This window comes from Xenopus tropicalis, chromosome 6 (genome assembly GCF_000004195.4).
Source record: "Xenopus tropicalis strain Nigerian chromosome 6, UCB_Xtro_10.0, whole genome shotgun sequence".
In the NCBI taxonomy this organism is placed as follows: Eukaryota; Metazoa; Chordata; class Amphibia; order Anura; family Pipidae; genus Xenopus; species Xenopus tropicalis.
The window spans coordinates 147,598,100-147,623,104 of NC_030682.2; the positions used below are offsets into that span (position 1 = coordinate 147,598,100).

General features: G+C 46.9%; 1 protein-coding gene across 1 annotated transcript in view; it reads right to left on the reverse strand.

Annotated features, from left to right (window-relative positions):
- Positions 1-25,005, reverse strand: part of tsnare1 (t-SNARE domain containing 1) — a gene marked incomplete at its 5' end in the record, with an annotated part of 149,016 nt that overhangs the window by 39,412 nt on the left and 84,599 nt on the right. Inside the window, 2 exon segments of the mRNA NM_001112923.1 lie at positions 17,260-17,342; positions 20,680-20,752. Of these exon segments, the coding sequence (NP_001106394.1) occupies positions 17,260-17,342; positions 20,680-20,752 (156 nt within the window).

A 25,005-nucleotide genomic window follows, 5' to 3' on the forward strand; every position in this document is an offset into this window, starting at 1 on the left:
CAGATAGCTAGAATCTCAGCCATAAAGCAGGGCAGGACTGCTGCTTACAATGGGGGGGATCAGATAGGATCTGTGCCACTGTGACAGAATGCTCTGTTATACAGATAGCTAGAATCTCAGCCATAAAGCAGGGCAGGACTGCTGCTTACAATGGGGGGGGGGGGGGGGGGGTCAGATAGGATCTGTGCCACTGTGACAGAATGCTCTGTTATACAGATAGCTAGAATCTCAGCCATAAAGCAGGGCAGGACTGCTGCTTACAATGGGGGGATCAGATAGGATCTGTGCCACTGTGACAGAATGCTCTGTTATACAGATAGCTAGAATCTCAGCCATAAAGCAGGGCAGGACTGCTGCTTACAATGGGGGGGGATCAGATAGGATCTGTGCCACTGTGACAGAATGCTCTGTTATACAGATAGCTAGAATCTCAGCCATAAAGCAGGGCAGGACTGCTGCTTACAATGGGGGGATCAGATAGGATCTGTGCCACTGTGACAGAATGCTCTGTTATACAGATAGCTAGAATCTCAGCCATAAAGCAGAGCAGGACTGCTGCTTACCCCTAGCAACAAACCAGCAGTTATCTCTTGCTGTTCTAGTAACCCATAGCAACAAACCAATAGTTATCTCTTGCTGGTCTAGAACAGTTCGTATCTTGGTAACAAACATTTTACTTTGTAAAAACTTCAACTTAGTCTCTAAGGGGCTTAATTTGCCCTTTGGTTATGGCCCATGGGGTATAAAATGAAGGGGTTTGGGGGGTACCACAGGAAGCCCATTAGTCAGTGGGGTAACTGCCCTCAGGATACGGGAGTAGGGTGCCCAGATCCCTTCAGGCATGTCTAATACATACACGTTGCAGGGCTGCACTGGCTGCATTTACAATTGCCCTTCTAATGTCCCACAATGCTTTGCTTTCATCTTTACACAGGAGGCTAAATTGTATCCAGAGTCGGAACCAGCAGTGCAGGGAAATGACACTAATAATCACACTCTGAGCTGGGCACCTGGGGGAGGTTATTTCAGATCTAATCGGGGCGGATGTTGCCCGTATCCCAGGCTGCTCCCTATTCTGCAACTGATTGGCTGCTAATTACAATTATCCAAATTAAGCAAAATGCTAATAATAAAGGGACAGAAAGCGAAAGGAGACATTTTTAGTAGGAAATAAATAGAGCGACGGGCAGGTTGTGTCCCCGGGGCCCCGGGATCCACCGACTGTGCCACGAGCCGCCCACTCCTCACTGAGACAAAGGAACGAATATTAAAGGGGAACTCTGCTCATTAACCCTGGGGCAATAACCCACCTGCTAAACCATAGCCACACATTTAGGGCTGCAGTTTCTTTAAAAAATGTATAAATTCAGCAGGAACAGCCCCCTAAGTTTGCTCATAGCCTGTACAGAGAGATACCATAAAACTATGGCACATAGGGATTCCCCTGTACTAAGCACAATTCAGCAGGAACAGCCCCCTAAGTTTGCTCATAGCCTGTACAGAGAGATACCATAAAACTATGGCACATAGGGATTCCCCTGTACTAAGCACAATTCAGCAGGAACAGCCCCCTAAGTTTGCTCATAGCCTGTACAGAGAGATACCATAAAACTATGGCACATAGGGATTCCCCTGTACTAAGCACAATTCAGCAGGAACAGCCCCCTAAGTTTGCTCATAGCCTGTACAGAGAGATACCATAAAACTATGGCACATAGGGATTCCCCTGTATTAAGCACAATTCAGCAGGAACAGCCCCCTAAGTTTGCCCATAGCCTGTACAGAGAGATACCATAAAACTATGGCACATAGGTATTCCCCTGTACTAAGCACAATTCAGCAGGAACAGCCCCCTAAGTTTGCTCATACCCTGTACAGAGATATACCATAAAATTATGGCACATAGGGATTCCCCTGTACTAAGCACAATTCAGCAGGAACAGCCCCCTAAGTTTGCTCATAGCCTGTACAGAGAGATACCATAAAACTATGGCAGCATAGGGATTCCCCTGTACTAAGCACAATTCAGCAGGAACAGCCCCCTAAGTTTGCTCATAGCCTGTACAGAGAGATACCATAAAACTATGGCACATAGGGATTCCCCTGTACTAAGCACAATTCAGCAGGAACAGCCCCCTAAGTTTGCTCATACCCTGTACAGAGAGATACCATAAAATTATGGCACATAGGGATTCCCCTGTACTAAGCATAATTCAGCAGGAACAGCCCCCTAAGTTTGCTCATACCCTGTACAGAGAGATACCATAAAATTATGGCACATAGGGATTCCCCTGTACTAAGCACAATTCAGCAGGAACAGCCCCCTAAGTTTGCTCATAGCCTGTACAGAGAGATACCATAAAACTATGGCACATAGGGATTCCCCTGTACTAAGCACAATTCAGCAGGAACAGCCCCCTAAGTTTGCTCATACCCTGTACAGAGAGATACCATAAAACTATGGCACATAGGGATTCCCCTGTACTAAGCACAATTCAGCAGGAACAGCCCCCTAAGTTTGCTCATACCCTGTACAGAGAGATACCATAAAATTATGGCACATAGGGATTCCTCTGTACTAAGCACAATTCAGCAGGAACTGCCCCCTAAGTTTGCCCATAGCCTGTACAGAGAGATACCATAAAACTATGGCACATAGGGATTCCCCTGTACTAAGCACAATTCAGCAGGAACTGCCCCCTAAGTTTGCCCATAGCCTGTACAGAGAGATACCATAAAACTATGGCACATAGGGATTCCCCTGTACTAAGCACAGTTCAGCAGGAACAGCCCCCTAAGTTTGCTCATAGCCTGTACAGAGAGATACCATAAAACTATGGCACATAGGGATTCTCTGTACTAAGCACAGTTCAGCAGGAACAGCCCCCTAAGTTTGCTCATAGCCTGTACAGAGAGATACCATAAAACTATGGCACATAGGGATTCCCCTGTACTAAGCACAATTCAGCAGGAACAGCCCCCTAAGTTTGCTCATAGCCTGTACAGAGAGATACCATAAAACTATGGCACATAGGGATTCCCCTGTACTAAGCACAATTCAGCAGGAACAGCCCCCTAAGTTTGCTCATACCCTGTACAGAGAGATACCATAAAATTATGGCACATAGGGATTCCTCTGTACTAAGCACAATTCAGCAGGAACTGCCCCCTAAGTTTGCCCATAGCCTGTACAGAGAGATACCATAAAACTATGGCACATAGGGATTCCCCTGTACTAAGCACAATTCAGCAGGAACTGCCCCCTAAGTTTGCCCATAGCCTGTACAGAGAGATACCATAAAACTATGGCACATAGGGATTCCCCTGTACTAAGCACAGTTCAGCAGGAACAGCCCCCTAAGTTTGCTCATAGCCTGTACAGAGAGATACCATAAAACTATGGCAGCATAGGGATTCCCCTGTACTAAGCACAATTCAGCAGGAACAGCCCCCTAAGTTTGCTCATAGCCTGTACTGAGAGATACCATAATACTATGGTACATAGGGATTCCCCTGTACTAAGCACAATTCAGCAGGAACAGCCCCCTAAGTTTGCCCATAGCCTGTACAGAGAGATACCATAAAACTATGGCACATAGGGATTCCCCTGTACTAAGCACAGTTCAGCAGGAACACATTAGGGTACAAGGCCCCCCCTGTAGCACAGCCAGAGAATGCAGTGAGACAGGGGAATTGCCGGATATGCTGCGGATAAGAGCGGTGATTTGCCGGGATCATTAAATAAACCCATATTTTCCTTTACTGGCGGTTTCTCGGCGCATTTCTCTAGTAAACACATTGATTCAGGTTTTAGCCTCGGGTCCCTTTTCCTTCTAAGTATCCGGCAGAACAAATCAAATCTCTACCCACAGAGTGAGGCAGGAAGGGAGGAAAGAGCCCGACGCACAGGGATTAACCCTTTCTGTACATCCTGCTCAGCCCACTGGGGTACAGTCACTAACTGGGCACCCACATATCCCTGTCACTGGCCCCTCCTATTCCCAGCAGTGTAACTGTGAGCCCAGTCATCTATATGTTATAAATGTATTTAAAAATCTGAGCTGTCAATCATATATTGCCTGCCCCGCCTCTATGGCGTAGGCATAGAGGCGGGGCAGGCAATATATGATTGACAGCTCAGATTTTTAATTCCAATTAATTTCATTTTCCATTTCATTTTCCATTCAGCACTTAGATACCAATTGAATTTTCCATTCAGATCCCCTAGATACCAAATGCAAACAGTTTCGGGGGGATACAAAGCTTTGCCTATATAACAGTGATTACAAAATGGCGCCGGCCTGCTGGCTGTGACTGGACATTCCAAGACTTAAGGGAAAATAAAATAAGTAACTTATACAGTGTAAGTAAAGTTTATTTTGCTCAACTAACATGATAGAAAAAAAATTGGAATTATTTCTTAGGGTGACGGGTCCCCTTTAAGGAGCCCTGGCTGATCCGGTTCCGACCAATTGGGCTCATACTGTATATTAATAGGGGGGGGGGGGGCAATCAGCAATGTAACCGCTGGTTTTTCCAGCTGCTTTTGGGTCGGTCCAGCAGGTTTGGGTCGGGCACTGTTGCTTTCTGAACATATATGTAACTGGGGGTATATTATAGGGACAGTGTAACTAGGGGCAACAGTTACTGGACCCTGTGGCCAATAAATGCACAGACTGGGTCACTCATTAGGGGGTTTGCAAAGCTGCCCGACACCAAGCTAATGGGTCACAAAAAAGGTCAATAGGCAGCCAGGCTGATCTCTCCTTATAGTAACTACTAGCCAATCAGCTGTAATACAGAGAGCCATGAGATACACAGGACTTACCTACTACTTACCCCCGGGGCAAATGGAAGCACAATAGGGGAATATACAGCAAAACACAACTTTTTGAACTTGTAATTACGGACACATTGGTAATTTCTAGCCCACACTACTACTACTACCACCACTACCACCACCACAACTACTACTACCACCACCACTACCATTACTACTACCACCACCACCACCACTACTACCACTGCCACTACTACCACTACCACTACTACTGCTGCTACTAGGGGTCAGTGCATGAGAGTTTGAATGTAACGGATGCATCTTTCTACCCTATCTACTAGGTTACAATATTCAGATGACACAACAAATCCCAGAAGCCTCTGGCAGCCAATGGCAGGGATCCATTTAGGGGGGGCAGAAGTCAGTACCAGTCTGTGAGTTCCTATGGGTCTCTAAACATAACGGCACAAACACAGCAGTAGGGAAAGAGACAGACCCCGACGCTCCCTGTCCCGCTAGCACCCATTTCCCATTATAGTTACAGCCAGGCAGTGGGGCGCCCCAGCAGGAACTGAGGGGCATTTCAAGTCTCTTACTATACCCCCCTACAATGTGCCACTGTCTGTCCCATTAAATGGGTCCCAGCTCCCAGCAGTCCCGGGTAAGTCACACATTAAAGGACACGTAAACCCTTCCAATGAATGTAAAATTGCCCCTAGTCATTTTCAAATTTAGCAATTAGTAATGATCACAATATCAGCGTTTTGACATGGTATATATAATGAAATTGAAACATCGCCACCTGCTGGTCAGACCTGCCGTCCAGGCTGCAGCCGGGAGGAAACATCAGAAGAGGGGACGGTTACGCCGTTAGGGAAGAGCAGAGACCAGGGCGCCATCTCTCCGGCCTTTCCTAAGCGGAAGAGTTTCCTCTGCACTGCTGGGAACTTTGGCTTTAAAGGGGAACTCCACCCAAACACAACTTAAGCTTTTTCAAAAGTAAACTATTTCAAGCAACTTTGCAATATACAGCCTTTTCATTAATGTAATAATAAGGTTTGGAACAGTTCCCTAAGCCCCGCCCCCTGTTCCCCTGCTGGTCCGGCTGACTACTTTGTGACTCAAATATAATGAGCCACAATTCCCTGCACACGTGATGTCACTAAGGAAAAGAACATCCCAGTGCAATGCATTGTGGGTTATGTAGTTCCTGCAGGCTGTCTGTAAGCTGGGGAGAAGTTGTTACAATTTGCAACATCAGTGTTTTAGTCCCTCCTCCCCTGCCAGGATTTCAAATGATGCAGAAAGAGAAGAACTGATTTGCAGCTGGATTTCAGCATATAAACATGGGATTTATTCCTACGTTTTGAAGGAACAGATCTGGGTTTGGAAGCCGGAGTTCCCCTTTAAAACCAAAGGCACCATCTTTACAGAGACTTGGTACCCCAGTTAACTAGAGCCGCCATTTTTACTTCTTCACTATTTCCATTGGCTTTAAATATCCTATTTACTGGCAGCCGTACGGGCGACTGTCTGACGCACAGAGACGGCCCCTTTACTACGCGCCACACACGCCCTCACCGTGGGGTTTCCATACAAATTCGGAATTCCAAGGATTCGTTTTTATTAGGTTTTTTTACTTTCCTCGGGCCGTGTCCCGGCCGTACACGCGTTTGGCAAACCACAAAATAACGTAAAGACCATAGGATATCATGTGATAAATATCGTGACTTCCCTAGAACTGACAGACAGACAGCTAGAGACAGCGGGCTTTTGGCTAGTCAGTCACTTCATGCAATATAATCGGTAACACCGCGGCTAGAGAGTTTACAGCCAAATCTAAAGAAAAAAAATATTGATTAAATATTATAAAGCAGCATTGTGTGTTCCGACCAGTAGCGTTACATTGTAGGGTTACTTTGCCTTTACTCATTCGCTTGTACCAGGTGATACAGGGCATTTTTTTAGTACTATGTAGCATGGGAAAGTGGGATCTAGGGGTTTTGCTTGTATCCGCTGTTTTGATTGGCCGCTGTAGCCAGAAGGAACCCGGTGTTACAAACAGGTGAAGTCCGACACCATAGAATGATGTTGCCCTTATGGATCCAAATCAAAGGAAAATGTATATATTCATAAACCAAGGAGAGAATGATGTATACAGTGGCATTTTAAAGGGCAAGTTAAAAATAAAAAGAAGCAAGAAGCTTCAAGAAGATCTTGCCCAGAGTGCCAACCTTGGTTGGTTTCAGTGGAAGGGTAACAAACGCCCTTGGCAGTGGCACCAGAGACACTTAGGAGGGCTAAATACTCAGGTTTTATTGCTCGGAGAAGGCAAAGATACCGTTGGCCAATGGCCTGCGCTGAGCATTGACCACATAGTATTTTGCAGCTCAGCCAATCACAATGAGTGTTACCCACACCATCATCAACTACATCATTGGGGCTTTCCTCCAAAGAGCACCCCAGCTGGTTGATATAGGCAGTCAGAAAATCAGCTGGTTCTGGGCCCCAGTACAAGGACATGGGTTGGGTCCCTGTACTCCCCAACCGCCCCAAATCATTGACATCAGTCCATTCTCCAGTGGAGCTTACAATCTAATTTCAGTGATATTAGTAGCTGCCACCTAATGGTTTTGAAGCTTGAGAGGAAAGCAGATAGAAAGGATAAAGGTTTGAATTCCCAGCAGCAGCCCAGAGCCCACTGAGCATGTGCGGGGCCACTGACACACAAGAAATGGCCTAACAAGTTACAAGATGGGGGGCTACTGGGGGGGCAAGTTAAAGGCCTGGGTCATTACTGTTATAGGGCTGTTGTACCTCTGAGCATACACAGAAAGTATATAAAACACAGAACGAGTCTCCATATCTAAGCACAGCAAGGTGGGTAGGTAGTGGTAGCCATAGCAACCATCAGACATTGCCTAACTGTGCCCCCCCACTTCTTCATTTGCTTAGCTGAGGGGTCAGTAGAAATCATACAGTTCAACCTCCAATCACAAGTTGTGTTCTCATGAACAGCAAAGGGTAAGGTAACATTCTACCTTATTTATGTGCAGTCTTTGCACTTGTAGCTTTTATACTTTAAAGAGATATAGATTTAATTGAACTCATTCGTTAGTGGGGGAGAGGGTCGTTTCCATCACAGATTCCCCTACAGTGTTACAGCACTCTATATTGGCAGCTCTTCTAATTATCGGATTGGCTATTTAAGCCACGCCCATCATTACTGACACTTTATCATACAATGTTATTCTTGACAATACTTTGCTTCCTATTTCCTGGCAATAGTTTGGGGGGCTCCTTTCTTGTTTCAGCAAAATTATGCCCCCCCATACACAGAACCAGAACCTACAGAATGGGTTTGCTGAACTGGGAAGAACCTGACTTAACAGAACCCCTTAGCCAACACAATGGGAACCCTGACTGGGAGGCTGAACCCCAACATCACTGCCCAACCTCACTAATGCCCTTGTGGCTGAATGGGAGCAACTCCCAGCAACACTGTTCCAACATCTAGTGGGAACCTTCCCAGAAGGGCAGGGGCAGTTATAGCAGCAAAGGGGGGGCAGCCCAACTGACCCCCTGTGGGATGGAACCCCGACTGTGAGCCTGATCCCCAACATTCACTGCCCAACCTCACTAATGCCCTTGTGGCTGAATGGGAGCAACTCCCAGCAACACTGTTCCAACATCTAGTGGGAACCTTCCCAGAAGGGCAGGGGCAGTTATAGCAGCAAAGGGAGGGGCAGCCCAACTGACCCCCTGTGGGATGGAACCCCGACTGTGAGCCTGATCCCCAACATCACTGCCCAACCTCACTAATGCTCTTGTGGCTGAATGGGAGCAACTCCCAGCAACACTGTTCCACCATCTAGTGGGAACCTTCCCAGAAGGGCAGGGGCAGTTATAGCAGCAAAGGGAGGGGCAACCCAACTGACCCCCTGTGGGATGGAACCCCGACTGTGAGCCTGATCCCCAACATCACTGCCCAACCTCACTAATGCTCTTGTGGCTGAATGGGAGCAACTCCCAGCAACACTGTTCCACCATCTAGTGGTAACCTTCCCGGAAGGGCAGGGGCAGTTATAGCAGCAAGGGGAGGGGCAACCCAACTGACCCCCTGTGGGATGGAACCCCGACTGTGAGCCTGATCCCCAACATCACTGCCCAACCTCACTAATGCTCTTGGGGCTGAATGGAAGCAACTCCCAGCAACACTGTTCCACCATCTAGTGGGAACCTTCCCAGAAGGGCAGGGGCAGTTATAGCAGCAAGGGGAGGGGCAACCCAACTGAACCCCTGTGGGATGGAACCCCGACTGTGAGCCTGATCCCCACAACATCACTGCCCAACCTCACTAATGCTCTTGAGGCTGAATGGGAGTAACTTCCAGCAACACTGTTCCAACAACTAGTATATTTGCTAAACAGAATGTTCCCCAGATACATATTTCCCTTTCTGCCCCCCCAGTTTACATATATATATGCATGATGCAGGAAACCCCCTGAAATACCCTTGGAGCGTGTCTAAGACGTGCAAGGATTGGTTGGCTTGTACAGTGACTGCGACTCTGGGCATGATCATGTGACACGGCAATGCTGCTTTATAACTGGGCGCCCCAGTCCTACGTATTTGAGCTACTTATTAGTGATTATGCATTCCATGTCTTCAAGAATAACTACCTAACCCAATAAGATAAATATAAAAGTTAAACTTTTTGATTTTTTTTCATATTTTTTTTTTTTTAAATTTATGTAAGAAAAAATATTATTCTGGAATAAAAAGAACAAATACAAAATATTTTCTCACAAACCGATAAATCCGAATAGAAAATATGCACAAAGTCTCTGACGACCTACAAAAATGGCTCTATAGATGCATCGAATAAGGAGAGTATGAGTCCTCTAGCGCAAGAGTTAGGTAGGACTACCTAGTAGTAGAAGAACTTGGAGGGAGAAGGCATATATTCATATATATATATATATATATATATTTACCCATCAATACAAAAATGTCCTCGATTTAAAGTCAGTAAAGTTTTTAGAGAAAAATAAAATGTTTTTACATCTCTTCCTCCACCTTTAGAATCATTCCAGAAAAGACTTCTATCCCGGGCTGCCCCCCCGATTCCCCGGGAGGCATTCGGGGGGCTGCTCGGGAAGAGGAGCCCTTGGTGCGTTCCTGCACATAATGCACCGTTTCCCTGCGGAAATGGTTACTGTCCGCCATCTTTTCTAAGGTTCGGTTCAGCATCTCTACATTGTCCGCCAAACGTCGGCTCTGTTCTACAAGGTTCTCCAGTATGAGGTTCTGCTGGACCAGTAGGGAGCTTTGCTGCTGGTACCAAGAGGATAAAAGGCTGTTCTGTTGCAGTTGACTCTCCATCAACTGTTTTTCGAACTCGGAGACGTCGTGTTTTCTCCTCGAGTGCTGACTGGACTGCGCCAGGCGACTCATGAAGGTGGATTTCAGGTGGGTCTGAGGCGACGACGGGGGTGAAGGAGAAGAGGCAGAAGTCTGTATGATCACGGGATGGTCGGACATTTCCGCCTCGGCGCTCACTGGCATTTCTATAGTTTTAAGTGGCACCCACGTGCACCCAGGACCATTTTCCTCCTCATCTGTGGGAATTTAAAATAAATATTACTCTCAAAAGAAAAAAAAATTGCCATTGGCATGACAGAACAGAAAGATGCAAGACTTAGCCAAAGGGTGCCCTACACTCATTCACCAATCAGCTACTCTAATGACACCCTTGGGCATGATTTTCTGGACAGATGCACCACGGCAGCAATGCCCTATTGTACCACCCAAGTGCCAGCCTCCTTGTGAACCAGTAGAGAACATGCAAGACCCCCTGACCCCCCTTGTCTATCTTCTCTACATTCCTCTGTATATATCCATTGCCCGGTGGAAACACTAATAGGTGACTATGTGAGGCTACTCTCTCTATAGATAAAATGCCAGCTAATCCAAAGTCCCCATACTTGCCCTTGTTCAGACCAGATTGGCCTTGGTCCACCTACTATGAACAAGCCACTCTGACCACATCAGATGATGGTCAACCAGAATAACCACCAATAACCCTGGCACAAACAGCTTGACATTTTATCTTCAGTCTAATGTATACATTATGCTGTGTTTGACCTTTTGGTTCACTATGACTTTTTAAAATGTAACCTATCCTATACAGCAGAACTTTTTAGACTTTTTCCAATTCAAAGACCTCTTCTGAGCTCCCCTTACCCTATAACAAGGTTACAAATGACGACATAGTCCCAAAAACATCCAGGACAGCAAAGGAGTATTCACCACCCCTAAATCGCCTTCACATTAGGCTTCTCAGAAGAAGAACTAGGTATTCTCCAAATGTCTTAACACTTGGTCCCCACCCCATTGATCTGCACCTCCCACTGTGGAACAAGCCCTCCCGTTTGGGAACCACTGTAATCCACCAATAACTACTATCAGTGGGATAACACAGGGCTGGATACTACTCTTATTTATAGAATATTTTTCAAAAAAATTGCCTGGGAGCTCCATTAATCCACCAAAATAAGTGCCCAAGCTGGCAAAAGTGTAGAGCGAAATTAAGTACAATTTCAAAGTGAAATGGGCAGCACTTTAGTGGCTAACATAGAGCTGAGGAGGAGCACTGGGCTACAGTGTGGGGGAACTGTAGGTTCTGTAGAAGTAGGAACCATAACAGGCAAGAAGCTGGAAGGGTCTATACAACACTGCATTTCTAGATATTTTACCTGACTGGAGCTCTAGGGCTATGTGTGGGGCATCGGTCTCCACATCAATTTCATCGTGATCCTCATCATCTTCGTCACCACCAAAGCCAGGATAAATGTCACTGTTTGCATCATTCTGCAGGCTCGAGGGGCTGCATCTTCTGTTGGTAGTGACCACCGAGCGCCGTATTATCGCAAGCTTTTCCTTGGTACGTCTCTTCATGTCATCCCAACGTCTCCTTAAGTCTCTGGTGGTTCTGGGAGATCGGGCTACGGCGTTGATCTTCTTGGCAATCTCCAACCAGATCCTCTCCCGTGCCGGTTGGCTCAAGTTGACCCGCTCGCTTCCGTACAGTTTGGAGTGATGCTTGGTCACTTCCGCCACCAAAATTTCAAGCTCAAGAGGAGAAAACTTCTCCTTCCTCTTCCTGGGTGCACAGGCCATTCTAAGGTTGCGCCTCTTGTAAAATGAAACAAGAAGTGCAGTTGGACACTGTATTCCAATAAGCTCACCATTACACAACATACAATGTAAATGAGACCTAAATAAACGGTATTATCGGTATGAGCCCTTCGGCATTAACCCAACAATGTTGGCTAAATTACAGCACAGATCTATGAGCTCCTAGAAAACTCACTGGATCAGTCCCTGTACAAAGGACACCTGATACTGAATTAATAGAACTGGCTTAGTTTGCCTTGATTGTAGCTAATTTCATAAACACTGCAAGCACTGATATCCACATATAGCATGCAGGATACCAGGTCTCAGCCTAAGGCAGTGATCCCCAACCAGTGACCTGGGGGCAACATGTTGCTCACCAACCCCTTGGATGTTGCTCCCAGTGGCCTCAAATGCTTATTTTTGAATTCCTGGCTTTTGGGCAAGTTTTGGTTGCATAAAAACCAAGTGTATTGCCAAAGGGAGCTTCATGTAGGCTGCCAGTCCACATAGGGGCTGCCAAATAACCAATCAGAGTCCCTATTTGTAACCCCAGGAACATTTTTCATGCTTGTGTTGCTCTCCAACTCTTTTTACATTTGAATGTGGCTCACAGGTAAAAAAGGTTGGGGATCCCTGGCCTAAGGCCACCAAACACATTGGAAACCAAAGAATATATAAATATGTATAGCTGGCTTTAGGTTGCCCTGCCCCCAAGTATTTGGTCAGCCAAACAGTGAGCCATACTGAGCTAAGATCTTCAGATAGCCCCTCAGGTCAAGGAGCAGAAGACATGGTGGAGAGGGGGACATGCAGTCTCCGTCCATGGTCAATGGTGTTTTTCTACCTGAACAATCTACAAGGAGATACCTTAGGCCACAAACAGGGAAGGCCCATCCACATAATTACCAATGTGGAATCTAAACCCCCCCCCCATTACAATAACCAGTTGATTTGCTTCTGCATTTGCCCAGTGTAGCCCAGTACTGCTGTTACACTTGTATGCTTATCTGTTATTGGCCGCACAGAAATAAGCTTATGGAAGTGAATGAGATCCTGAAGACAAGTCAATGTATAAGAATCTGCTATTCCAGGGTTTTGGCCTTTTGAGGTTTCACTCTAATTTCTCATCATTATACCTTACAATACAGCCAATCCCTGACTGGCCTGGGGGACACCTTTGAGAAGAACCAAAGCCTAGGAAAGAATGGCTAGAAATGCTGTCCTTTATGTACTGAACGTACTGTTCCAGCCCAGAGGTGCTGCTGGGAGGCTAAAGCTTAGGGGTTGCTGGTCACATCTGTCACAGAAGCTGATGCTAACCCCCGATAGGGTTTATATAAGGATATACACACAGTGCATACTGCCTAAGCTTAGCTAATAAGAGCCCAGAGCAGACTATGGGGAGTTACTGAAGAGGAGCAGCAAAAGTGCTGTGGTGACCTTTAGGCTGATACAGATGCTCAGTACGAATGGAGCTCATTTATTGACACTAGACATTAATTAGCTTTGATTATTCTACCCGCAGTAGGCAGGTCCCAGCTGTAACTTGGTTGCTAGGGGTAACTGCACCGGGGCAAATTTACTCCGTGTTGGAAAAAAGCCCCGAGGTGCAGCATTCCTCATTTAATACTTGTTTGAGCTTTAGTTCCCCTTGAAAACCATGCAGCCATGAGAGTATAGTTACCCTTTATCCTTACACAAACAATGATCTCTCTTCCTTAAAGGGCTGAGTATTTCCACCATCTCCGTGTTTATATGTACTTACTACCAGTTGTATAGATCATTATCACATGTAGATGCCCTGATGGCAATCAATTTGCATTACCAATAATAATAATCTAGATTATTTGGGGGAGCAATACCTGCACTTTATATTAACCCCACCTATACCGGGGGCTCTTCTCATGCTAAGTCAATGATTTTTGACAGCAAATTCCCACACTTGGGTTTCATTTAAGGGCAGCTCCCGCCCTAAATACACCTAAGGGGTCAGTTAACCCCTATCACCCAGGGGTGTTACAATGAACCTGCAACTGTCCCCTCCCATTCCCCCATATCATTCCTGCACCTATCAATCAGCTGACTGGGAATGTGATCTAAATAACATACGAGAGGAGCAATGGGATCTCTCCATGGGTGTGTGGCCCAATTACACGTATATATGGCCAGTGCCCCTAGCGGACATTCAGGTATTGGGGCTCTTGGTCTCATTCAGTAAACCCTTATTTAGCTACATATTTGTGTGTTTTTATACAGATTACCTGTTTGCTGTACTGAGACAAAGGAGACACAGAGCCCCGGCCCAGGGTTAAATTATAATGTAGAGCTAAAGATGAAGTGTAGAGACGGCGAGTGGCAGCGCTGGGCTTTATAAGCGAGAGAATAACCCCTGGCAGAGACTGGCACGCTCACTATAGGTGCCAAGCTATGATACATCATATAAATAGTTAATGGGCTGAGACAGGTCACCTGTAAGCTCCATACACAATGGCCCGTACCCAGGGGGGAAACAACACAAGCTGCCATGTTGGTCCCACAGCGCCCGTCCTATTCTGACCACTAGGGGCTGCTGTTTTAGAGAAGTCTATGGATGATGATGATGCAGGCACTCTCCTTTCTCCCCTTATACCGGGGTATGTACCTGTGATTATTCCATAGTTATTTCTACTGCCTGCAGATAATAGCCCTCCCCCAGGCGCAGTATTGGGGAGCCGCCGTACCAGGGAAGTAACCCTTTTTGTTTATTGCGATTGGTCAATAAATGTTACAGTTCAGCTTCCCAAACCCCAGGGGGAGTGACAGTGCCCTTATTGTCAGGAGCCAATTTAAATAAAGGGAAATCATTCACCCCACTCTGCCCATATACACATTACATTTTAGTAAAAGTTATGCCCCGTTGCTATGATCACTGGACCTAGTAACCATGAAGCAGCGCAACGTTCCAAACTCACAGAACAATATAAACTAGTAAATGAACCACAATAACTGATGTTTAATAAAGACCAACTGCACATTCTGGCCAAGCTGTTCCCTTTAAGCAAAGACTTTCCTTGCAGAGAGAGAGGCAGCGCCGAGGGGCCGGCAGGGCAGGAACAGATGGCACCGACTCAACAGAGAATCTTATGTTTAATTCACAAAGCCAAGGTGTGTGGGTTCGGCTCTCATCTCCCCTGTGTGCCCCCATAACTGACTGGAACCATTCAGCTTCTCTTCTATTGCCAAGATGCCAATGTATTTCTATAGAGATATACCCATGGGGGGGGGGGGGGGGTACATAATACAGGGGCACTTGTCACTGGGCCAAACACACTCGGAGCTGCCCGCTATTTATATAGAGGAGGGATACCTTTCCCAATGCCTCTCTAGCTGTTGCTGAACTGCCCCCCCCCAAAAGGCTTAGCTACAGGGGGGCAGGGCTGGGGCATCTCATACAGTGAGTAGGTTCTGCCCACATCTCAGTCCCACTGTGGGTACCATGTAGAAGGGCACAGTGCCCGTTCCGGCTTTTGGGCTGATTTTATCCGGCTTTTGGCCCAGCCGCTCCCTGTCAGCCCGACCCAACCTGTGCTCCAACTGCGGCCAGTTAACCCTATCCTTGCTTGCAGAGGGGCAAAAATCTGCTGTGTAAGCTGCAAAAGTATTCAGAAGAGGACAAGTTAGCACTAATGGTTTCTTTGGGTTTGGATCACTTTTAAAAATTGGGCAACTTCCGTTCATTCCCTATGTATACGGTTCATGAGATATTTGCAACAAATCTTTTAGTTCAACTGAGAATCAGCAGATCCAGGGTTAAATGTATACAGGAAGTGCTTACAACTGCACAGACAGTGAGGGTCACCGACCCTCTGGGCCATCAGAGAGTTACAGAGCGGCCGTCTAAATGTGTGTGAGACTCCCCTGTTAGTAGGTTCAGCCAATGCTGAGACAGAGTCAGTCTGTGGGCGGGATCTCATTTACAAGGCCTGGCATTTCCCCCATTGTATCCTGTATATAATATATATATATATATATATCTCCCCTCTCCCATACACCCCTTTCCCTTGTGCCTCACTGTATCTCAGGGCAGGAAGTCATTTCTGACTTGCACTTTCCATTGTTCTCAGAGCTGTAAGCCACACCCCTATTTCCTCCATTTCCCATGTGGCACCACATTTGGGGAACAGTTGTGTGTCGCTAGCATAGACTGATTATAATGAGATGGGATCCGCCAACATGGCTACCTACTCAGCGACGGGGTGATTTATCGCACAATTTGAGTTACAGTTCAAAAACTCGATTTATATAAAGTTCGAACCCCCCCCCCCCAAAAAAAAACTCAAAAGTCAGACCCTAAACTCAAGCAACTCATAAGAGCCCCGTATTGGGTCAGCCCCCTAAGTTTGCTCATAGCCTGTACAGAGAGATACTATAAAACTATGGCAGAATAGGGATTCCCCTGTACTAAGCACAATTCAGCAGGAACAGCCCCCTAAGTTTGCTCATAGCCTGTACAGAGAGATACCATAAAACTATGGCACATAGGGATTCCCTTGTACTAAGCACAATTCAGCAGGAACAGCCCCCTAAGTTTGCTCATAGCCTGTACAGAGAGATACCATAAAACTATGGCACATAGGGATTCCCCTGTACTAAGCACAATTCAGCAGGAACAGCCCCCTAAGTTTGCTCATAGCCTGTACAGAGAGATACCATAAAACTATGGCACATAGGGATTCCCCTGTACTAAGCACAATTCAGCAGGAACAGCCCCCTAAGTTTGCTCATAGCCTGTACAGAGAGATACCATAAAGCTATGGCAGCATAGTAAGTGAGTGAGTGAGTGAGTGAGTGAGAAGGGTGCCATTACAGCCGTAGGGCAGTTTATGCAGACACAGCTCTTACAACAACAAAGTACTAAACTGACAGTTTCAGATAATCCACTTTAGAGACAGACACTAAGCCAGGGAGGGAGAACAGGCAGATGTAGGGAGAGAGGTAAATAACAGACAGTGCATCTATTTCTGCACAAAAGACTTAGTACTTAGCTCTGATTCTCTGTGAAATGCCCAGTAACCCCTTGTGCCTGAGGCTCAGAACAGTTTCCCATTCTTCCCCGATTTCATAATTATATATATATATATATATATATATATATATATATATATATATATATATATATATATATATATATGTATGTGGATTCCTACCCCCCTGGGATGAATACCCATTCCCCACGAGGGTGCTGATCCCTGAACCCGTTACCCTTTAGCTAATAAGCCCGCGGCGCACAGAAGAGGGACTGGATGTGCCGTACTTACTTGGTGCTGACTGGCTTTTGCCAACTGGCGATTGGCAGATTCCACATGAGAAGAAGCAGTCTCTATATTGGCTTCAATGCTGTCTGTAAATTGAAATGAGAGAGGGTTAAACAGTCACATATATGCTGCAAAGGCCATTTAGCTCTCAGCGTTACAGTCCCAGAGCGGCACACACAGGGGGTCATTTATCAACACTGGGAAAACTTGCCCATGGGCAGTACCCCATGGCAATCAAACCTGCAGCTGGCAGAAAAAAAGCCAATCACTGATTGGTTGCTATGTGTTACTGCTCACGGACAAATTTGCCCTGTTTTGATAAATGACCCCCCCTGACTGGCCCTTCCTCCCGACCGGACACTGTTCCAAGGAAAAAGCTTGAAGCCCTAGGGCCCACAGTAAGGGGTACAATCTCTTAACCCTAAATGCCTAAATCTCTTAACCCTAAATGCCTTATTGCCTGATTTAACATGAATTTTAAGGACCCCAACAGTGACGTCACAATGGGAAGCGCTACCAAGACTGGACTGTCATGGTCGCTGCTGGGGATCAGCTGCTTATATATAAAAGCCCAAAGGAGATGCTTTGTATTTTTACCATACACTATCCAGCCACATCCAGGGGCCCCGCATCCCATGGCCAGATTACCGTATGTAAAAATAGAAGTCTTGCTATAAACCAACAGGGATGGGGTAAGCCCAATGACAGACATGGGACAGTAGTATCACCAACCAATTGGATTCAGACACCTGTATAAAAGGGAGTTTTTTACTTGGCACTCAGTTTTGAGGCCACACACTGAAAAAGGGCAGTTTGGGCAGGAGCGCACTCTCTATACTATGCAGAGTACAGTACAGTAGGTACCAGCTTTGCAGTGTCTGGGAGGGATTTAGGCCCATTGTTTAGGCAGAAATGTGTCAATTTTAAAACAGCAACAAATACTCATCTAGATTGGGACTGGAGCTGCAGGGCCGGCATGGGAGCTGCAGGACCAGGATCAGGACTGTAGGATTAGGGCTGCAGGACTGGGATTAGATCTGCAGGACCGCTATTGGAACTGCAGGATTAGGGCTGCAGGATTAGGGCTGCAGGACTGGGATTAGATCTGCAGGACCGGGATTGGAACTGCAGGATTAGGGCTGCAGGACTGGGATTAGATCTGCAGGATCAGGGCTGTAGGATTAGGGCTGCAGGACTGGGATTAGATCTGCAGGATCAGGGCTGTAGGATTAGGGCTGCAGGACTGGGATTAGATCTGCAGGATCAGGACTGTAGGATTAGGGCTGCAGGACTGGGATTAGATCTGCAGGATCAGGACTGTAGGATTAGGGCTGCAGGACTGGGATTAGATCTGCAGGATCAGGACTGTAGGATTAGGGCTGCAGGACTGGGATTAGATCTGCAGGACCGGGATTGGAACTGCAGGATCAGGACTGTAGGATTAGGGCTGCAGGACTGGGATTAGATCTGCAGGACCGGGAGTGGAACTGCAGGATCAGGACTGTAGGATTAGGGCTGCAGGACTGGGATTAGATCTGCAGGACCGGGATTGGAACTGCAGGATTAGGGCTGTAGGATTGGGATTAGATCTGCAGGACCGGGATTGGAACTGCAGGATCAGGACTGTAGGATTAGGGCTGCAGGACTGGGATTAGATCTGCAGGATCAGGACTGTAGGATTAGGGCTGCAGGACTGGGATTAGATCTGCAGGATCAGGACTGTAGGATTAGGGCTGCAGGACTGGGATTAGATCTGCAGGACCGGGATTGGAACTGCAGGATCAGGACTGTAGGATTAGGGCTGCAGGACTGGGATTAGATCTGCAGGACCGGGATTGGAACTGCAGGATCAGGACTGTAGGATTAGGGCTGCAGGACTGGGATTAGATCTGCAGGACCGGGATTGGAACTGCAGGATTAGGGCTGTAGGATTAGGGCTGCAGGACTGGGATTAGATCTGCAGGATCAGGGCTGTAGGATTAGGGCTGCAGGACTGGGATTAGATCTGCAGGACCGGGATTGGAACTGCAGGATCAGGACTGTAGGATTAGGGCTGCAGGACTGGGATTAGATCTGCAGGATCAGGACTGTAGGATTAGGGCTGCAGGACTGGGATTAGATCTGCAGGATCAGGACTGTAGGATTAGGGCTGCAGGACTGGGATTAGATCTGCAGGATCAGGACTGTAGGATTAGGGCTGCAGGACTGGGATTAGATCTGCAGGATCAGGACTGTAGGATTAGGGCTGCAGGACTGGGATTAGATCTGTAGGATTAGGGCTGCAGGACTGGGATTAGATCTGCAGGACCGGGATTGGAACTGCAGGATCAGGACTGTAGGATTAGGGCTGCAGGACTGGGATTAGATCTGTAGGATTAGGGCTGCAGGACTGGGATTAGATCTGCAGGACCGGGACTGGAACTGCAGGATCAGGACTGTAGGATTAGGGCTGCAGGACTGGGATTAGATCTGCAGGATCAGGACTGTAGGATTAGGGCTGCAGGACCGGGATTGGAACTGCAGGATTAGGGCTGTAGGATTAGGGCTGCAGGACCGGGATTGGAACTGCAGGATTAGGGCTGTAGGATTAGGGCTGCAGGACCGGGATTGGAACTGCAGGATTAGGGCTGCAGGACTGGGATTTGATCTGCAGGACCGGGACTGGAACTGCAGGATTAGGGCTGTAGGATTAGGGCTGCAGGACTGGGATTAGATCTGCAGGACCGGGATTGGAACTGCAGGATTAGGGCTGCAGGACCGGGATTGGAACTGCAGGATTAGGGCTGTAGGATTAGGGCTGCAGGACTGGGATTAGATCTGCAGGACCGGGATTGGAACTGCAGGATTAGGGCTGTAGGATTAGAGCTGGCCATGGTAGGACATTCACCTTCAGCTTTGCTTGCATTTGGAATCAGTGTCCGCCTAAACGATCAACTGTCTCCCAAGAGTCATTTCAATCAGCGCTAATCAGCCCACGTAATGTTAGAGGATAAAAGCACAGATGTGAGGGGCTGCTATAGTTCATGCAGGCTCCATGTCTCTTGTACGACTCTTGTATGGCTCCTCTGTACCCATAAGCGCATTGAGTACGGAATGAGACTCCCATCTGTAACAGGCATGGCTATATTATTTAGCCCTGTGGCTGCAGCCCTAGTGATCCTGGCAAGTAGGCATCCGGCTGCTTGCTGTTTTGGGGGGGCCCGGTATGAAGTGCTGCCCTGCTGCTTCCAAACCACAAATCAGATGCCATCATGTTGTGTGTGAGGGAATTTATAATTTCTACTGTAAATGAGACATAGTCCGACTGAGAAACAAGGGGGGAGAGACTGCTTAATAAACAGCGGAGGAAGAGCAGGAGGAGGGAGAGGAAAGGGAGGAGGGCCCCGTGTGTATGGGTATAACGTACATAGGGAACATACATACCTATGGTATCTCCTTGCTCATAGACAATAGAGGCCAAGTCCTTCATAATCTGGTTCACATCGAGCATATCACTCTGCAACAAACAAGGCAATGTGCAATGAATACAATGGGCATAACAATAAATCATATAGTAAGGATACAGGCTCTAAACTGCACCTAAACCCCTACCATTGCCCCGACCCCTCGTATCCCCACTCCCCCCAACATAATGGCACAGAAGCCTTTTTCTCTCTTGTCCATTATCTCTTTTTCAATAGGATATAATGATGTCATTCTGGGAATATATTTACTGGCTGTGTCCCCTTTTTCTGACTGTTTACTATGTATATATTGTACATTATGTAATGGTGATAGACACTGTTTCTTTAAAAATTCTGCCCCACTTGTTTTTTCAAAGTTTCTTTTCATTGGCTGTGTATTCTATTAGCCTCTACTCTCTATGGCTAATACTTAGCCCAATACAAGAACCCTATGGAGGCGGCTTGTACTGCTTCCTTATCTGTTTTACCCAATGTGCTTATATTGCACATTATGCAGTGTTATGGTGATAGACACTGTCCCTTTAAAGGGGAGGTTCACCTTTAGTCTTTTTTACTTTTTCATTTTGTGGCCCCTGTGGAGAAGCTTGAATGCCTGCATGCCCATATAGGAATTTGCTTTAAGCACCCTATGCACGAATGGGTCGCTGTTATATATGGATTATGGTTGGCACCTAGTGACTGTAGCTGTGTGGCCCCCGGAGCTAACATTCAGATACCCACATAACGGGCACACGTGGCTGCTGAACCTCTGGGCTGGTACAGTGAGTTCGGTATATAAATATACAGCATTTCTACACATCTTTAAGGTTCAAATCAATTAACACAAATACATATTTTTATATCACTATCTATCAAGTTTTCCCATTTTTTCCCTTGATGTTGGCACAAACCAACGTATTTCAAAAGGTGTCCGTATATTTATCTGGACAATGTTATTTGGATAAATTCCAAGGTGACCAATACAGAAGGTACCCGGGCAGGTTGGGTATCCCCCATAATAACATTTGCACTAAAATCAAACCTTCCCTATTCTGCCCCCTATGTGTTTGTTGGTTACGGCCAGCTCCAGGGCTATAATGGTGCACCCCAAGGTGGTCTTGTGGGGTACAGCACTTGCTCCCAGCTCCATCCCATTACCCCCTATGCTATAGACACAGGAGTGTGCCTGGTGTGATTAGGGGGGCTTTGGCCAGTCCCTTTATACAGTGCAATAAAGCCAAATCCTAGCACTGGGTGCTGTGCAAGTGCAGCTTAGGGATATCGGACCATCTCAATTACTTACAGGATAAAGGCAATTGGTGCTACGTTTGTTCCTAACAATCCAATCTGTATTATCCCCTTCTCAGTGTGGGGAAGAAAAGGCGGCTTTTAGGAAATGAAGCCGGGGGGATTACAATTCACCTTTAAGCTGCGCTGTTATAGAGCGGTATTTTGGGTTTGTATGCGAGTGTTTGTGCGGCTCAGCGTTGTGTGAATGAGCTTTTATCCAAATGGCGACGGGCAGGATTGCCCTGCTGTGCCACAGAATTGGCTTATTGAGCCTACCCCGCGCAGGAACCTCCTTGGCTACATTTTCCCCTGTGCGTTCTACATGGAGTACCGCGGCCCCCACTGGCACCCACACGTGCCTTTTCTGTTCTACATTCAGTGAGCAGAGTCGGCTGCTGTGCCCGGAGCAGCGCAAAGAATGGGTTTTTCTCGGATATCTGTTGTGGCCAAGGCCCCGTAATGTAACTAAGCAGCAAATACACAGCTGCGCCCGTAGGAAGCAGAAACCCCTCGCCCTCCTCTCAGGAACCCGATTGAAAGGGAAAGTACAAGATCCGACAGATAAGAAATGATCTAGTCTCATCCTCTGACAGAATCTTTCTCTGTATATAGATAAAAGGGATGCACTGAACCTAGAATTGTTGGCCCTGGGGCCAAATGATTGAATTACAACGGCAGGCATAGGCTTTGTTGGGCTGAGGATCACATCATAAGCAGATCCGAGGGAAAATCAAACCTGTCCAATTAAGTTCTGCCCAACATCGGTCAGGTAGGCCTGTCGGGGGGGCCATACACAGGTGGATAAGCAGCTGAAATCTGCCCGTGTATGGCCACCTTTAAGGTCCCCATACACGTTAAGATTCACTCGCTTGGCGATCTCGCCAAGCGAGTGAATCTTAACATGTATGGGGACCTTAAAGGTGGCCATAAACGGGCCGATCTTCTTCCGATATCCCCAACCTATGGGTGGGCGATATCGGGGAGCGTGTAGGCTAAAGGGCCAAACGCTTAAATTATAATGGCAGCAATGGGGCAGTCGGTTCGGGGATGTGGTCCCCGATCTGACTGAATCTTTTAACCTGCCCGATCAATATCTGGCCAATTTCAGGCCAGATATCGGTCGGGCAGGCCCTTGTTTCTGCACCTACACGGGCCGAAAAGCTGCCGGGTTGGTCCAAGGGACCCAACTATCGGACCTTTAGCCAATAAGATTACAGACATTGGAAAATATTGGCTTATCAGCCATTCAGCCCTTGTTCCAAAAAGACCAGTAAATATGTTTTGACACCCCAGTGCTCACCTTAACTGACCTGCAAGCTGGGAGCAAACAGTCAATCTCCCCAAATCCTTTCCTATCTGGGCTTCAGGCTGAGCCCCCCAGTGAGTGTTTCAGGCCCCCCGAGGGGGGAGAATGAGGCTGTAGATGAGGCCCATGGCTTAATACCCCTGGCACGGGCCCAGAGATTCCATTCCGTTAAACCCCCGGCTAAATATGTAAGTTTGCAGAAATAAATATTATGCTAAACACGCAGCTTCCCTGAGCAATATCAAAGCGCTACAGTTATGGGCACTTAAGCACATTAAAGGGAAATTATTCTAGAAATTCCTAGCAGGTTCCTGTGTGAGGTTCTGCTATCAGCGACTCTCCCCCATTCCTTCTGCTTACAGAGCTATACATTCTTGGCTGCCGGGGTCAGAGACCCCTATTTGAAAGCTGGAAAGATATAGAGGAGGGTGGGAAATAATTACAAAATGATAAAAAAAAATAAACAATGAAGACCAATTGCAAAGTTGCTAGGAATAAGACATAGTGAAGGTTTAAACATAGCGCTTACAGAGAATGATCCCAATCATTTGTAAAACCCAGAACTTTCCCAGAATCCCTCTGCCCTCAGTTCCGTTGCGGTCGCAGACAATGACAAGGTGCTTGAACTACTGCGCGGATTGATTCGATTTTGTTTGGCGACTGAATTCAATATTGCCGTGGGCCTGAGCGCCCTTAGCGGCCTGCACAAAGGAAGGTTACGTCCCTGGAAACCCTACACTCTATAGAGAGAGGCGCGGAAGGACTTAGGATACAGAGATAGAAATAAGGCTGCCTACACCACACTAAGGGGGTTATGTAATAAAAGAGCCTAAATTTGCCCAGGGGCAGTAACCTATAGCAACCAATTAGCAGGTAGACTTTACTGGTCACCTGTTTAAAAGCAAGCATCTTATTGGTTGCTATGGGTTACTGCACCTGGGCAAACAGTGTTATTTATTACATATGGGGGTGAAAGTTAATTTAAGACATGAGAGCTTTGCAGGCTGAATGGCGCCATTAGTTCCCTGCCCGATGTCCCCCCGATCTATAGAGCCCTTCCCTTGGCACACAGCAGAATGATGACAGCTGGAGAAATATAGATATTTTAATAGCATAATAAATATGTATCTCTTACAGGGTGAGTGCAGTGAGAGTGGTGCGCACATTTTCTCCATAATTCATAGCTCGGCTAAACCTCAAGCTTTTATCTCGTAAGTGGGTTAAACCGTCTTTGGTCCTCGACTAATTAGGCGGCTTTTATAGATGGCGCGGGAGCGGGACGAGCCTCGTTGCTGATCACTGCCACAGATACACGTAAGCGGATACAATAAATCTGCAGGCCGACATAAATACTTCAGCCGCTGCTTTGGGTCTGGAAAATCAAACACAACGGCAGCTGATCTTTGGATTCCTACTGGCTGTTGAAGGCCCTTCGTTCATTAAAAGGCACCAATTGCAGTTGACCTTTCTACATAGAGAACAGATTGGTTCCAGCAGAGACATTGGGTCATACCAATCAGCAGAGACACTGGGTCATACCAATCAGCAGAGGCACTGGGTCATACCAATCAACAGAGGCACTGGGTCATACCAATCAGCAGAGGCACTGGGTCATACCAATCAGCAGAGGCACTGGGTCATACCAATCAGCAGAGGCACTGGGTCATACCAATCAGCTGAGGCACTGGGTCATACCAATCAGCTGAGGCA